Source organism: Dama dama, chromosome 11 (genome assembly GCF_033118175.1).
Source record: "Dama dama isolate Ldn47 chromosome 11, ASM3311817v1, whole genome shotgun sequence".
In the NCBI taxonomy this organism is placed as follows: Eukaryota; Metazoa; Chordata; class Mammalia; order Artiodactyla; family Cervidae; genus Dama; species Dama dama.
Window position 1 is genome coordinate 37706016 of NC_083691.1, and position 14147 is coordinate 37720162.

The 14147-nt window shown below is 39.9% G+C and overlaps 1 protein-coding gene across 1 annotated transcript in view; it reads left to right on the forward strand.

Annotated features, from left to right (window-relative positions):
- The first annotated feature begins 6158 nt into the window (after positions 1-6158).
- Positions 6159-14147, forward strand: part of NFU1 (NFU1 iron-sulfur cluster scaffold) — a 31111-nt gene continuing 23122 nt past the window's right edge. The window contains exons 1-3 of the mRNA XM_061155140.1: positions 6159-6289; positions 8322-8422; positions 12465-12600. Coding sequence (XP_061011123.1) covers positions 6228-6289; positions 8322-8422; positions 12465-12600 — 299 coding nt within the window. The 5' untranslated portion in view covers positions 6159-6227. The remainder of the gene's footprint in view (positions 6290-8321; positions 8423-12464; positions 12601-14147) is intronic.

Genomic DNA, 14147 nt, shown 5'->3' on the forward strand with positions numbered 1-14147 from the left:
AGTGGAAGAAGTGACAGGTTTTACCTGGGGGGCTCCCAAATCACTGCAGACAGTGACTGCAGCCATGAAATTAAAAGACACTTGCTCCTTGGAAGGAAAATTATGACAAACATAGGCACCATATTAAAAAGCAGAGACATCACTTTGCCAACAAAGGTCCATATTGTCAAAGCTATGGTTTTTCCAGTAGTCATGAGAGTTGCACCATATAGAAGGCTGAATGCCAAAGAATGGATGGTTTTGAATTGTGGTGCAGAGAAGACTCTTGACAGTCCCCTTGGACTGCAAGAAAATCAAACCAGTCAATTACAAAGGAAATCAACCTTGGATATTCATTGGAAGGACTGCAGCTGAAGCTCCAATACTTTGGCCACTTGATGCAAAGAGCTGACTCATTGGAAAAGTGCTGATGCTGGGAAAGATTGAAGGCAAAAGGAAAGGGGGTGGCAGAGGAAGAGATGGTTAGAGACCATCACCAAGTCAATGGACATGAATTTGAGCAAACTCCAGGAAAGAAAACACCAAAGCAAACATTCTCAGAAAACATATCTCACAAAAGGAGATAGTAGAGGACAGGGGAGCCTGGAGTGCTGTAGTCCATGGGTTTGCAAAAAATTGGACATGACTTTGCAACTGAACAACTGTCCATCACTTTCTAGTTGTATAATCTTGAAACATTACTGAGCTTTTAGTGGGCTCAGTCTCTTAATCTGTAAAATGGTGACATTAAATGTCCATGATGTAGATTATTATGAGGTGTGCTTAGAAAAGTGGCCCACTGTAAGTGCTCAATCAATGTTAGCGATTTCTATTTGATTCACCAGCTGTAGTGGCACCACCATGTGGTAATATCACAGTTCCCTCAGCCTACCAGCTTTGAAATTGTGTTTTACCTAACAATTTTTAATATTGGCATTTATTTCAGATTTTGTACACAAAGCATAGTTGATTTACAATACTGTGTGTTTCAGGTATACAGCAAAGTGATTCAGTTATACATACACATGTATATATTCTTTTTCAAATTCACTTCCCATTTAGGTTATTACAGAGAAAAGAGATTTTTATCCACTTACCTACATGGGCATTAACAGAAAAATACAATTCAAGAAGGTGGTTAGAATTTGGAGCTTATACATTGTCTTAATAAGGTGTTGTTGCAAATAATCAATAAACAATCTAAATAAGAATAGAAGAGAGTTTTATTCAAGCCAAACTAAAGATTATAGCTTGAGAAACCACCTCTGAGTAGCTCGGAGAATACCGTTCCAAAGAGGTAGGGGAGGAGCCAGTATACATATAATTTTTGACTAGAAAATATATACATCTTCACTGATCAAGCATAGATGTTGATAAAACATTACTGCTAGTCACAAAGGACAGATACCTCAAATTAACGATTTTAGTGACTTTCTATATATGGGAAGATGCAAGAATCTAGGGTCATTTAAGTTCTTCCTGAGGTATGCATAGGGGCCAGCTTATTCAAAACACAGAATGCCTCACCCTGTTTTGGTCCCCACCCTCCTCAATTCCCTTCAGGGCTCCCACTGTGAGTCACAGCAGTGGGCTGTGACTTAGTCCTTTATATAAAAGATGGTGGGCAACATTCTTTGGATGGTTAAAGTATGTGTACAATGTATGGTTGACAAGTGATAAGACAGACTGTTTTAGTTAGCATAAAGTTCAAGCCAAATTATGTATAATAACTTCCCCATACTTCAGTATGTGAACATTTCTTCCACCAAAGGGAAGGGAAAGGGGAAGGAGAAGGGGAAAAGGAGACCTATGGGAATGCAAATGATTTTTTAGGAAAAGACAAATAGGTTTTTCAGAGAATAGAGATGATAGTTTTGTGAGAATGTCTGCTTTGGTGTTGTCTTATTCCTAAACCAAATTCCCCTCTTCAGTGATAGGAGTCCATCTTTCCTGGTTGCTAGACTATTGGGGAGAGGATTTATAACAGTTGAATTCTTTTGTGAGGCTCTATTTTTAGGTAGATAAGGGGAGTTCAAAACAAAATTCCTGAAGTGGTATATTCTGGATGCTTTGAACAGAAAGAGATAAGTATGTGTGACTGGGCAAGGCTCTAATAGTTTAGAAAGTCCATTTCCACCACTGCCTTTTCTCTGCAAAGTAAAATGTGCCAAGAATGAGGAGGAAATGGATATCTTTAGAGTAGCTAATAAAGAGAATGATTAAAAAACATATATATAACCAGTATTTTGAATAGAATGAGTTCACTAAGATAAGTGTGTTTGAACTCAACTGTGTCTGACTTTTTTGCGACCCCATGGACTGTAGTTCACCAGGCTCCTCTGTCCATGGGATCTCCCAGGCAAGAATACTGAAGTGGGTTGCCATTCCCTTCTCCAGGGGATCTTTCCAACCCAGGGATTGAACCCATGTCTTCTGCACTGCAGCCGGATTCTTTACCGCCTGAGCCATCAGGGATTCTTGCCTGGAGAATCCCGTGAACAGAGGAGCCTGGTGGGCTACAGTCCATGGGGTTGCAAAGAGTCATACACGACTGAGCAACTAACACACACACCTGAATTGAAGTTTGTCAATTAATCACACACAAAAAAGGGAAAGAGTACCTGGAATGAGGTCCCCCAAAGTGCTTAAGAGGCAGGCAGATGAAACCCTGCCAAGGAGAAGGAGGAGTAATCATAAAAGTAATCGGCACAACTGGCAGTTGTAGTGCCAGGGAAACTAAGGAATGAGATTACTAAAGGAAGGAGAGACCCTCAGCATTTGATGTTCTGGAGGTCAAGAAAGGTAAAAATGAAGGAAAATCCTTCAAACTCAGCAACATGGATGATGGGGGTGGTCTTGACTAGAGCAGGTCCCCTCCCTGCACCAGTGGAACACAGAAGGCTGCTTTTGATGGTTTTGATCTCAGGGTGCCTCAGCCTCCAGCAGCTTGAAGCAGGATTTCAGTTTCCAGCCAGAGGTTGAGGTCAGGCTGTATCATTGACAGCGCTGAATCCCAGACACTAGACCACCAGGAACAGTGGCCAGGGACAAGTGCCTGGCCTGTCACTGGGTGGCAATGAAATTCCACATCAAGATGGAAAGTAGTAAGTAAAGTGTTTATTAGGAGGAAAAAGAGTACGTGTGGGTAGACACATGGGTGGGCTCAGAGAACAAGTCGCACCCTCCTGGTAGTTTGAATCACTTGTATGGGGCATTTCTTCCGGGTTTCCTTTGGCCAGTTTGAGGAGTGGGAGGTGAGAAACTAGAGACTAAAACTGTAGGCAACTCTTACATCACTCGACTTTGCAAGAGGAAAAAGTCGTTTGAAGGTGGTTTGGGGCAAGGCAGGATTTTTCTTGTAGGAAGAAGTAGATAAGAGACAGAGAAGTTGAAGATGAGAGAAAAGATGGTTCCTAACTGGGGTATGTTCTTGGGCGGAGAAACTACATTGCGCACTTGATTCAAGGTCTAGAAGACAGTAAAGGGTCAAGCTGTGGATGACAGTGAAGTCTAAAACGGGTCAGAAAAGAACGAAGCCAATACACAGCCTTGAGTATGTAAACTGCACTCTGTTCACCCCTAGACCAGCTGTAGTCTGAAGCCCCGCCCACTCCCCCTAAACGCCTCCCCTTGGATGCGGTCTCAACCTTTCTCACAACAAGTGTGTTGTGTCCATTCCAAAACCAAGGGGAAAAGTGAAAGTATTAGTCACTCAGTCAGTGTCCTATATATTCTATTCTCTATTCTATCTATATATATTCTATATATTCTACAGCAGTGCCTCTCAAATGGTAGCTTGCATCAGAATCGCCTGGAGGGTTTGTTAAAACCGATTCCTGGATGCCACCTACCGAGACTGCGGTTCAGTAGTTCTAATGTGCAGCCTGATAATTCGCATTTCCCACTCGTTCCCGTGAGGTTTCTGCCTCTAATCCACACTCTGAGAACTGCTGTCCTAGAAGAAGCTGTATACCCCGATGAGACTCTGGAGAGTAGATAATGAACTTTGTACTGTGCTCTGGGAACTAGCCAGTGCTCATGTTGATACCGCAGAAGGCAGCTCCGCACCAAGGTGAGTCTCTGTGCGTGCTGAATCCACAAGCCCGGCCTTACCCAGAGCCATATGGGCCTCATGGAAGGAGGGCGGTCAGCTAGGGGGCTGGAGGAAGGTGAGAACCTTCTCAGGGGATGCTACAGGGTGACTTTTGAGCTGGGGCCAGATGGCAAGAAGGATTCTACCGGAGGCAACGGGCAGGGTTAGGGATGGGGAACAGCATTCTGCTCTGCGGGATCAGGTAGTACAAAGGCAGCATGCATCAAGTGGGAAAAGCAATGTACCATTTCGCGTATGCGTGCAGAATCCCTCATGCTTACTTGACACCTGTGCAGGCATCACAAGAATTTCTACCTGCCCCCAGCCCCCAGCGTTGCCCAACCTTATGAAGCAGATAGGTAATGGTTTCAAACTCATTCAAAAAAACAAAGACCATGGTATCCAGCCCCATCACTTCATGGCAAATAGATGGAGAAACAATGGAAACAAAGATAGATTTTATTTTCTTGGGCTCCAAAATCACTGCAGATGGTGGTGAATGCAGTCATGAAACTTAAAGACACTTGCTCCTTGAAAGAAAAGCTATGACCAACCTCAGTTCAGTTCAGTTCAGTCGCTCAGTCATGTCCGGCTCTTTGTGACCCCATGGACTGCAGCATGCCAGGCCTCCCTGTCCATTAGCAACTTCCGGAGCTTACTCAAACTCATGTCCATTGAGTTGGTGATGCCATCCAGCCATCTCATCCTCTGTCATCCCCTTCTCCTCCCGCCTTCAGTCTTTCCCAGCTTCAAGATCTTTTCCAGTGAGTCAGTTCTTTGCATCAGGTGGCCAAAGTATTGGAGTTTCAGCTTCAGCATCAATTCTTCCAATGCATATTCAGGACTGATTTCCTTTAGGATGGGCTGGTGGGATCTCCTTGCAGTCCAAGGGACTCTCGAGAGTCTTCTCCAACACCACAGTTCAAAAGAACCAATTCTTCTGTGCTCAGTTTTCTTTATAGCCCAACTCTCACATCCATACATGAGTACTGGAAAAACCATAGCTTTGAGTAGGTGGGCCTTTGTCGGCAACGTAATGTCTCTGCTTTTTAATATGCTGTCTAGATTGGTCATAACTTTTCTTCCAAGGAGCAAGCATCTTTTAATTTCACGGCTGCGTTACCATCTGCAGTGATTTTGGAGCCCCCCCTCCAAAATAAAGTCTGTCACTGTTTCCACTGTTTCCCCATCTATTTGCCATGAAGTTATGGGAGCAGATTCCATGATCTTAGTATTCCAAACATTGAGTTTTAAGCCAACATTTTCACTCTTCTCTTTCATTTTCATCAAGAGGCTCTTTAGTTCTTCACTTTCGGCCATAAGGATGGTGTCATCTGCATATCTGAGGTTATTAATAGTTCTCCCAGTAATCGTGATTGCAGCTTGCACTTCATCCAGCCCAGCGTTTGATGATCAACCTAGACAGAATATTAAAAAGCAGAGACATTGTTGGCAGAGGTCCGTCTGTCTAGTCGAAGGTATGGATTTTTCAGTAGTTGTGCATGGATGTGAGTTGGACCATAAAGAAAGTTGAGCGTGGAAGAATTTATACTTTTGAACTGGTGTTGGAGAAGACTCTTGAGAGTCCCTTGGACTGCAAGGAGATCAAATCAGTCAACCTAAAGGAAATCAGTCTTGAATATTCACTGGAAAGACTGATGCTGAAGCTGAAACTCCAGTACTTTGGCCACCTGATGCTAAGAACTGACTCATTGGAAAGGACCCCGATGCTGGGAAAGATTGAAGGCAGCAGACCCGGTCGACAGAGGAGGAGATGGTCGGACGGCATGACCGACTCCATGGACATGAGTTTGAGCAAGCTCTGGGAGTTGGTGATGGACATGGAAGCCTGACGTGCTGCAGTCCATGGGGTCGCAAAGAGTCGGACTCGATTGAGCGGCTGAACTGAACTGAACTGAACTGAACTGAATTGAACTGAATTGAAGGGTTTCAAATAGCCAGACTCAAGCCCGCCGGGCCAGTTCGCAGCAGCGCCGCGCGCGGCCAGTAGGGTGCGCTATTCCCAGTGCCTTGCCGGATCTAAATTGACCTGCGCCTGCGCTCACGCCTGCGCGGGGCTTCGGCACGTCTTCGGAGGCAGGGGGAGGCGGGGGTGGGCGAGCGGTCTGTCCTACGCCTGCGCACTCGGACTAAGATGGCGGCGGCGGCCCGCTTGGGCCGGGGAGCTGCTGCCGCTGCCGCGGGGCTGCGGAGGCGGTAGGTGGTGATCCTGCAACTGCATAGGGGTGCCGCTGGGCTTAGCCATCTGAGCGGTGGTCGTCCCGTCCGCCCCCTGTTAAACTGAGTGGGGAGAAGTGCCCCTGACCTTGTTTTGAGGTTCACTCCCATCGCCGAATTAGACTTGAATCCAGAGGTGGGCAGCTCTCGGTGAGGCAGCTCTGCGACCCAGGTTCTGGCGGACCGTGCCATTCCTGGTCCCAGGCTCCGAGACCCGGTGCCTGAATCCCTGCGGTGGGGAGACTCGCAGAGACCGACTGTAGGGACCCCACCGAGGAGCTCTTTTTAAAGCGTGGCCCCTCCGTCTCCTCTACTACGTGCATTTCCTCTGCCTTTTAAACACAAAATCAGAATGTCAGACAAAATGTCATCATTTTCTCAGTGTAGCCCGGAAAGGGAACGTGACCTATTGAGGTCACACAGCATCTGAGTGATGAACTCATGTGCATCCAGAACCCTAGATTTCCCCCGCCCACTCCTACCGACTAAACCCTCTAGGTTTCCTTGTCTTTCCTCTTTCTGTTTGCACTGTCTTTGACATCTGTCAGCATGGATTAGGCGAATGGCACCGAGGGCATAAGTAGCTGTTGTACCCTGATTTCTCGAATGGAACAAAAGGATCAAAGGGCCTAACAGAGGTTGACCTCCTCAATGTTAGGGATTTTAGTGCTAATGATGCTCTTAAAGTTGAAATGCATTTCCTAAAAAATTAGCTTTGCAGAAGGATTTTTTGTTAGTCACCTCTTGTCTCCCCCTCTTACTCCTGGAATAATTTAACTCACCTTTACTATTTTATTACTCTAAACTTATTTCTTGTCAGATTATTTGTCCTTTCTGCCTTTTCTGTCCTCGATGTCCTTCCATAGTCCAAGGATCCAAGATTTAGGGAGTGTGCTATAGATAAAAATGTCTTCACCCCAAACCTGAATTCCGTTTAATAAACAATTGTACTACATGGTCTAGCACTGTTTTAATCAGTTTACATCGATTATCTGGATCCAGCTTTGCCTTAATCTTTATGAGGTAGCTGTGAATATTAACTTCATCTTAGAAATAAGGAACGGAGGTAAGTCATCAGGCAAGTGGCTAGGGACAGAAATGAAGACAGTTCCTCCTTTTTGCAGGTGAAAAGAATCAGAAATGTAAAAAATAAAAAATGGTCATAAATATGCTTAAAATTCCTAAGTGAAATAAAAATTGGAATGGATGAGTGTATTAATATTTAAAGTAAACTGGATTTTAAAGTAATTATATCAGATTTCTAAAATTTTTGCAATAAATGTCTCTCTTTGTTTCCTTTTCCAGTACTATTTGTTTTTCCCTTCTTTTGTTTTTAAGTTGTCAAATCCATGAAAAGAATAGCCAGTCAACACGGGAAATTTTGTAACTCTGGGTACTCCATTCTGATTATATTCAGGGTGAAATACAAAACAGGGTCAATATGTTTCCAATCAAAAAAGCACATAAGCTGTGGACTTCTTTAGCAGTTTGGTGGAGAATAGTATACTTTCTGTTAGACTTTTGGAGGCATTTGGAATGCATTTCAAAACAAATAGCAGAGGTTATCTCTTTCCAGGGAAACATAGTTGTAAAGACCGAAAAGGAGGGAGAGTTTTCACTGTATTTACTTTTATTCCCTTTGAATTTTGAACCAGGTGACTCTATTACCTAGTTGTTTTTGTATCTGAAAAGGGGAAAAGTTAGTAGCTTCGCCTTCATGCATAGCTAGTAGTCTGGAACTCCAGATTTTAAATCACAATGTAGATGCATTTGTTTCTTTACACCAAATATTACAGTATCTGTATACACTCAGTTTTCAAGGCTGTACATTTCCCCTTGAGCTCTTGTTTTTAAATTGTTTGTAGATATTGCTTGCCTAAGGGAGTGGAAATAATGATGGAAAATGAAAATTCACCTTGGTTATTGTTTCATTATGTTTTTTTTTTTTTATATATGAGAAGTAGAAACTTGAGCTTATCTCCTAAAATGTCATTTTTGTTTTTAAATATAGATTCTGTCATGTGACGAATCCATATACAATTAAGAAACAGCTTCTGCATCAGTTTGTCCAAAGACCGCTTTTCCCACTCCCTGCAACCTCATGTAACACAGGTAAAATTTCATCTCTTTTAGAGCAAACTGCCGAAATGAAATTTTGTAGGTCTTAAATGATGAGAATTTGTAAATTTTCTATTCAGATGCTTATGAAAAGAATATAACATTTTTTTCTATCATAAATCACACTTTATTTGCTTACACGTATCATTTGGCATTAAATTTCAAGAATCCTGAGTATGGTGTCCAGTAAATCTGTGAAATCTTAGCATGTTGTGTAACACATGTTCTGAAACATAAGTTACTCAATAAGTAATTTCTGAAATGGAGATATAAAAAGAAGTTACAAATGGGTATGAAGAGAGGATTTGAACATTTTGCAATGTGACCACTGTCATGTGGTTAGGGAACCTTGGGGCAAGGGTGTGTGTGTCTGTCTGTCTGTGAATGCCTACCTAAATGTGCTTATGGAGCTGTAAGAGTTTGGATTCAGCTCTTGGCCCATCTCCATTTCCATTGCTGTCTTGAACTCCTTATAGCCATTCTCTGGAGGGTGGCCGACTCTGTCTTACAGCATGAATTGGATCAGGGCAGAGAGACCTTACCTCCCCTGTATCCTGGGGCAAAAATAGGATTGCCTTCCTTGACTCTTTGCTTGAATCACAGAGCAATTTGGGCATAAATAGTAATTCACCTTAAGCTACTTTAATTAGACTTAAATTTTGTGGGACTGAATTATGTAGTCATCTAGGCTTTCAAATTGGAAACCTACTTATTTTAGTCTTTGATATTGACTTCACGAACCATTTATCTGTATTTTTGGGGGGAGATTTTGTCTACCTTTTTATCTGTTACCTATTATACCAAGCATAATAGGAAAGATTTTACAGCAGTCTTTCTCTCTTGTTGTAACCCTTATGACACTTTCAGGGGATCTTTCTGGATGATGGAGCTGAGAGTCATTTTTGAAATACCTAATTAAGTCTAATTTAGACTGTAACTGGAGTGATTTTGTTAACGCCTAGTCAGATTGCTCCTTTTGAAGTACCTTTGTTCATTGTTAAAATTTATGTAGTAATATCATATAAGGTCATATTGTCTACTTCAGACATATTTACATTATACTCTTTTAAAATATTTTTTACATTTATAGTTCTAAAGGTATTTCTAAAGTTTTTTCTTTCTGCGTGTATAGTTTTACACACAAATGGAGTAAGCAGAATAAAGCCAGATTTAATTCTTTGAATATTGGCAGAGTGCCTGATATGTGCAGAGATTTTGGCTACCAATAAATTATTAAGAAAGGCCCCAGGAATGATTGATCAGAAACAGGGTTAAAAGAACCTTATTTTCTGTGTATTTACAGAAAGTGGTGGCAGCTTTTTCTATCATGTTCCGTCTGAAAAATTGTTCCCTTGTCAGAGGACCTTATTGCTTGGAAGTATAAATTATTTAAATCAAGTATTAGGTTGGCCGAATTATTTGTTTGTTTTCCATAAGACAGCTTTAACAGAGTTTAGTTGTCTTTGATAGTGTATTAGTCGCTCAGCCGTGTCCGAGTCTTTGTGACCCCATTTACTGTAGCCCCCAGCCTCCTCTGTCCATACAATTTCCCAGGCAAGAATGCTGGAGTGGGTTGCCATTTCCTACTCCAATTGTTGTCTTTAACTTCATTCAAAACAATTTTGTTAGATTGTATTCTACAGCTGCCATATCAACATGCATTTTTAAAAAAGCTTATCGAATTTGAGGAACTTTTTATAGTTATTGTAATATTGAAGACGGAAGAAAAAAGGAACATTTTCAGCATATTATACTTTATTATTTCAAGAAAGGTTAAAATGCAGCTGAAGTGCAAAAAAAGATTTATGTAGTGTATGGAGAAGGTAGTATGATTGATTAAATATGTCCAGGTGGTTTGCCAAGTTTCACGCTGAGGATTTCTCACTGGATGATGCTCCATGGTCAGATAGACCAGTTGAAGTTCGTAGCAATCAAATAAAGACATTAATTGAGAACAGTCAGTGTTATACCATGTTGGAGATAGCCGACACACTCAATATATCCAAATTAAGAATTGAACATCATTTACACCAGGTTGGTTATGTTACTCACTTTGATATTTGGATTCTGCATAAGTTAAGCAAAAAAACCCTTCTTGGCTGTATTTTGGCATGCAAGTCTCTACCTAAACATAATGCAAATATTCTATTTTTAAAACAAATTGGACAGGCGATGAAAAGTGGGTACCATTCAATAATGTGGAACAGAAGAAATTGTGGGGTAAGCTAAGTAAACCACCACCAACACACCAAAGGCCGGTCTTTATCCAAAGGTGGGATTGGAAGGGAGTCGTATATTATGAGCTCTTTCTGGAAAACCAAACAATTCCAACAAGTATTTCTCCTAATTAGACCAACTGAAAGGAGCAGTGAAGGAAAAGTGCCTGGAATTAGTCAACAGAAAATGTATAATCTTCCATCAGGATAACACAAGATCACATGTTTCTTTGATGACCAAGCAGAAACTGTTACAGCTTTAAAGTTTTTTATTTTGAAACTAAGGGAACTTTCAGACCAACCTGGTACTTCAGTGTTAAGGTTATCATTTAAAATTTTTCTCCTTTATATAATTTGCCTGGTCACCAAGTCACCAACCAAAATCTTTACAAGACAGTGACTTAAGCAAAATGTATGGGAATTTTATTCTACTTTACCAAGGAAATGACTCATCATCAGTTAGCTGGAATTGTCTGGAGAGGTGCAGAAACCATCTCAGCTGTCAAATTAGAATGTTCTTTTGTAATAGTTAAGAGAAGTATTTTTATACCAACCATATGTTTTGCCAAATTTAATCATTTTCTAATTTAAAATAAAACTGTTACTTTGTGATATTTTACTCTTTCTTAAGATATGTGATGTGAGGATTATGACAGAAAGACTGATCTTAAACATATTTTTCTTTTATGCTTGGCACTAATAAGTCTGAAGTAGCACTGTGCACAGTGGTTAAACAAGTGCTGCAGAATTGGCCAGGCTTGAATCCAGGCTCTGTCACTTAACTAGGTGAGTGACTTTGAGGTTTAGTTTAGTCATTTATAAATTAGGATAAAAACAGTGCTTCCTTGGCAGGATGTAAGGATTAAATGATATAATTCACATGAAGTGCTTAGCTCAATATGCAACACATGATAATTACTCAATAAATTAACCTATTTCCATGTACTGCTCTAAGATGAGAATTGGGTGGTTTTTTTTTTTTTAAAGTAAGAAGGTTTATTTTCATCATAAATAACCAGAACCTGTTAAATAGTTTTAAACTATTAAGACCTCAGTATTATCTTTTTGTCCTGCAAGCTGTTATCATAAAAGCAAGGTAGGAAATTCAGGATTCTGTTATTCTCAATCTAATCATGGCCTGAGAAGAAACAAAGAAGAATTTCTGAAGATAATTTTAAAATATCCTGAAAAGTAATTCACGTGGAGTCTCACTTATATGATGATTTATAATGTCACTATACCTTTGGACAAGTTATTTAACTTTTAGTAACTTAACAAGTAATCTCTGAGTCTCAGTTTCTTTTTTTGTAAAGTAGGAACAATAATACCTTCTTCATCGGATTGTTAAAGGCTTAAATATATTTAAAGCACTCAACCCTGTCTCTGACATGTAATGAGTAAACATAAAATAAATGTTATTATAAATTTATTTGTTTTTTAAAAATGTTAGCACTTTGGGAAGTGATGATCATTTGTAATTAGAGCCAATTTGGTGTTGAGTTACCAAAGAGAATGCATCAGACTCCTGAATTATGATATGCCTTCCTACTTAGGTATATGATTTTGCTAGAGTCTGTTGAGTAACAAAACTATCTAAATAATCAATATAAAATTCAATGTAATTATCCTAAATATTTTGATAAATTTGTTTATCTTTAATAATTCCTCTTTTGTAAGCTTGAGCAAGAAAGCTTTATTTTTTTGTTTTCTAATTTTTCTTATATCTTTTGGTTCTCTGAAAATGAACACTTCATAGTCCATAAGCTTGTTAACGAATATTTTTTCCTAGAATAACATTCCTTTTTCTTTTTCTCTTTTAGTGAGATACATGTTTATTCAAACACAAGATACCCCGAATCCCAACAGTTTAAAGTTTATTCCAGGAAAACCAGTTCTTGAGACAAGGACCATGGATTTTCCCACACCAGCTACGGCATTTCGCTCCCCTCTGGCTAGGTATATACGTAGTATTTTTTATTTGCTTTTACCGAGAGACATAAATAACTGACTTCAGGGGTTAAGGTCGCCTTAGCTATTGCACTTTTATGTGCATTGCATCTCTTCAGTATAAAGATTGTTTTCTTTTCAGGTAAACAATAAAGAAAAACAAGATTTGATATTGAGAAACCCTTCTCTTGAAAAGTGATGTACTTAAGAGATCTGTAGCATGACTAAATAGAATTTATATTTTTACTTTTAAAAAATCTATCAAAATGATAATATGGCAGATATCCTTTCTAAATCTTTAAAATGTTGTTTTTAAAAAAAAACATAAAAATGTGCTCATTTTATTCTCAAGGATAGCTGAATTTCTAGATGCTTCAAAATGGAGTAGTTTCTAAAATATTCCTCTCAATTATGAATGATAATAATTATTAGATGTGGCATGAGTTTTTAATAAACTATTGAGTGGTGACAGTTTTTATTCATTTTTATTGAAGTATAGTTCATTTACAATATTGTGTTAGTTTCAGGTGGATAGCAAAGTGAGTTTTTTATTTTTCTTTTCAGATTATATTCTATGATAGGTTATTAAAAGATACTGTATGTAGTTCCCTGTGCTACATAGTATGCACCTGTTGCTTATCTGTTTTATGTGTAGTAGTCTTTATCGTTAATCCCATCCTTCTCATTTGTCATTGTCTTCCTGTCCCCTTTGATAACCGTAAGTTTGTTTTCTATGTCTTTGAATCTGCTTCTGGTTTGTGTATAGATTCATTTGCATTATTTTTGAGGTTCCACATTTAAGTGATATCATGCAGTATTTGTCTTCTTCTGACTTACTTCACTAAGCATAATACTCTGCTGCTGCTGCTAAGTCGCTTCCGTCGTGTCCGACTCTGTGCAACCCCATAGACGGCAGCCCACCAGGCTCCCCCGTCCCTGGGATTCTCCAGGCAAGAGCACTGGAGTGGGTTGCCATTTCCTTCTCCAATGCATGAAAGTGAAAAGGGAAAGTGAAGTCTCTCAGTCCTTTCTGACTCTGTGCGACCCCATGGACTGCAGCCTACCAGGCTCCTCCGTCCATGGGATTTTCCAGGCAAGAGTACTGGAGTGGGGTGCCATTGCCTTCTCCGATAATATTCTCTAGGTCCTTCCATATTGCTGTAAATGGCATTATTTCATTCTTTTTTTTCATTGAGTAATATTTCATTGTGCCACATCTTCTTAAGCCAGTTATCTGTTGATGGCCACTTGGGTTGCTTCCATGTCTTAACTATTGTAAATAGTGCTGCTATGAATCCTGGGGTGCATGTATCTTTTGGAATTAGAATTTTCATTTTTTCTGGATATATACCCAGGAGTGGGATTGTTGAATCATATGGCAGCTCTTATTTTTAGTTCTCTAAGGAACTGCCTTACTATTTTCTGTACTGGCTGTACCAATTTACATTCAGTGGTGACAATTTTTAAATTCACTAGATAAAGACATATTAAATGTATGTCAGATGATAAGCCACAAAGGATAAAATTATAAAACCCCTTTTAAACTGATAGCTAGA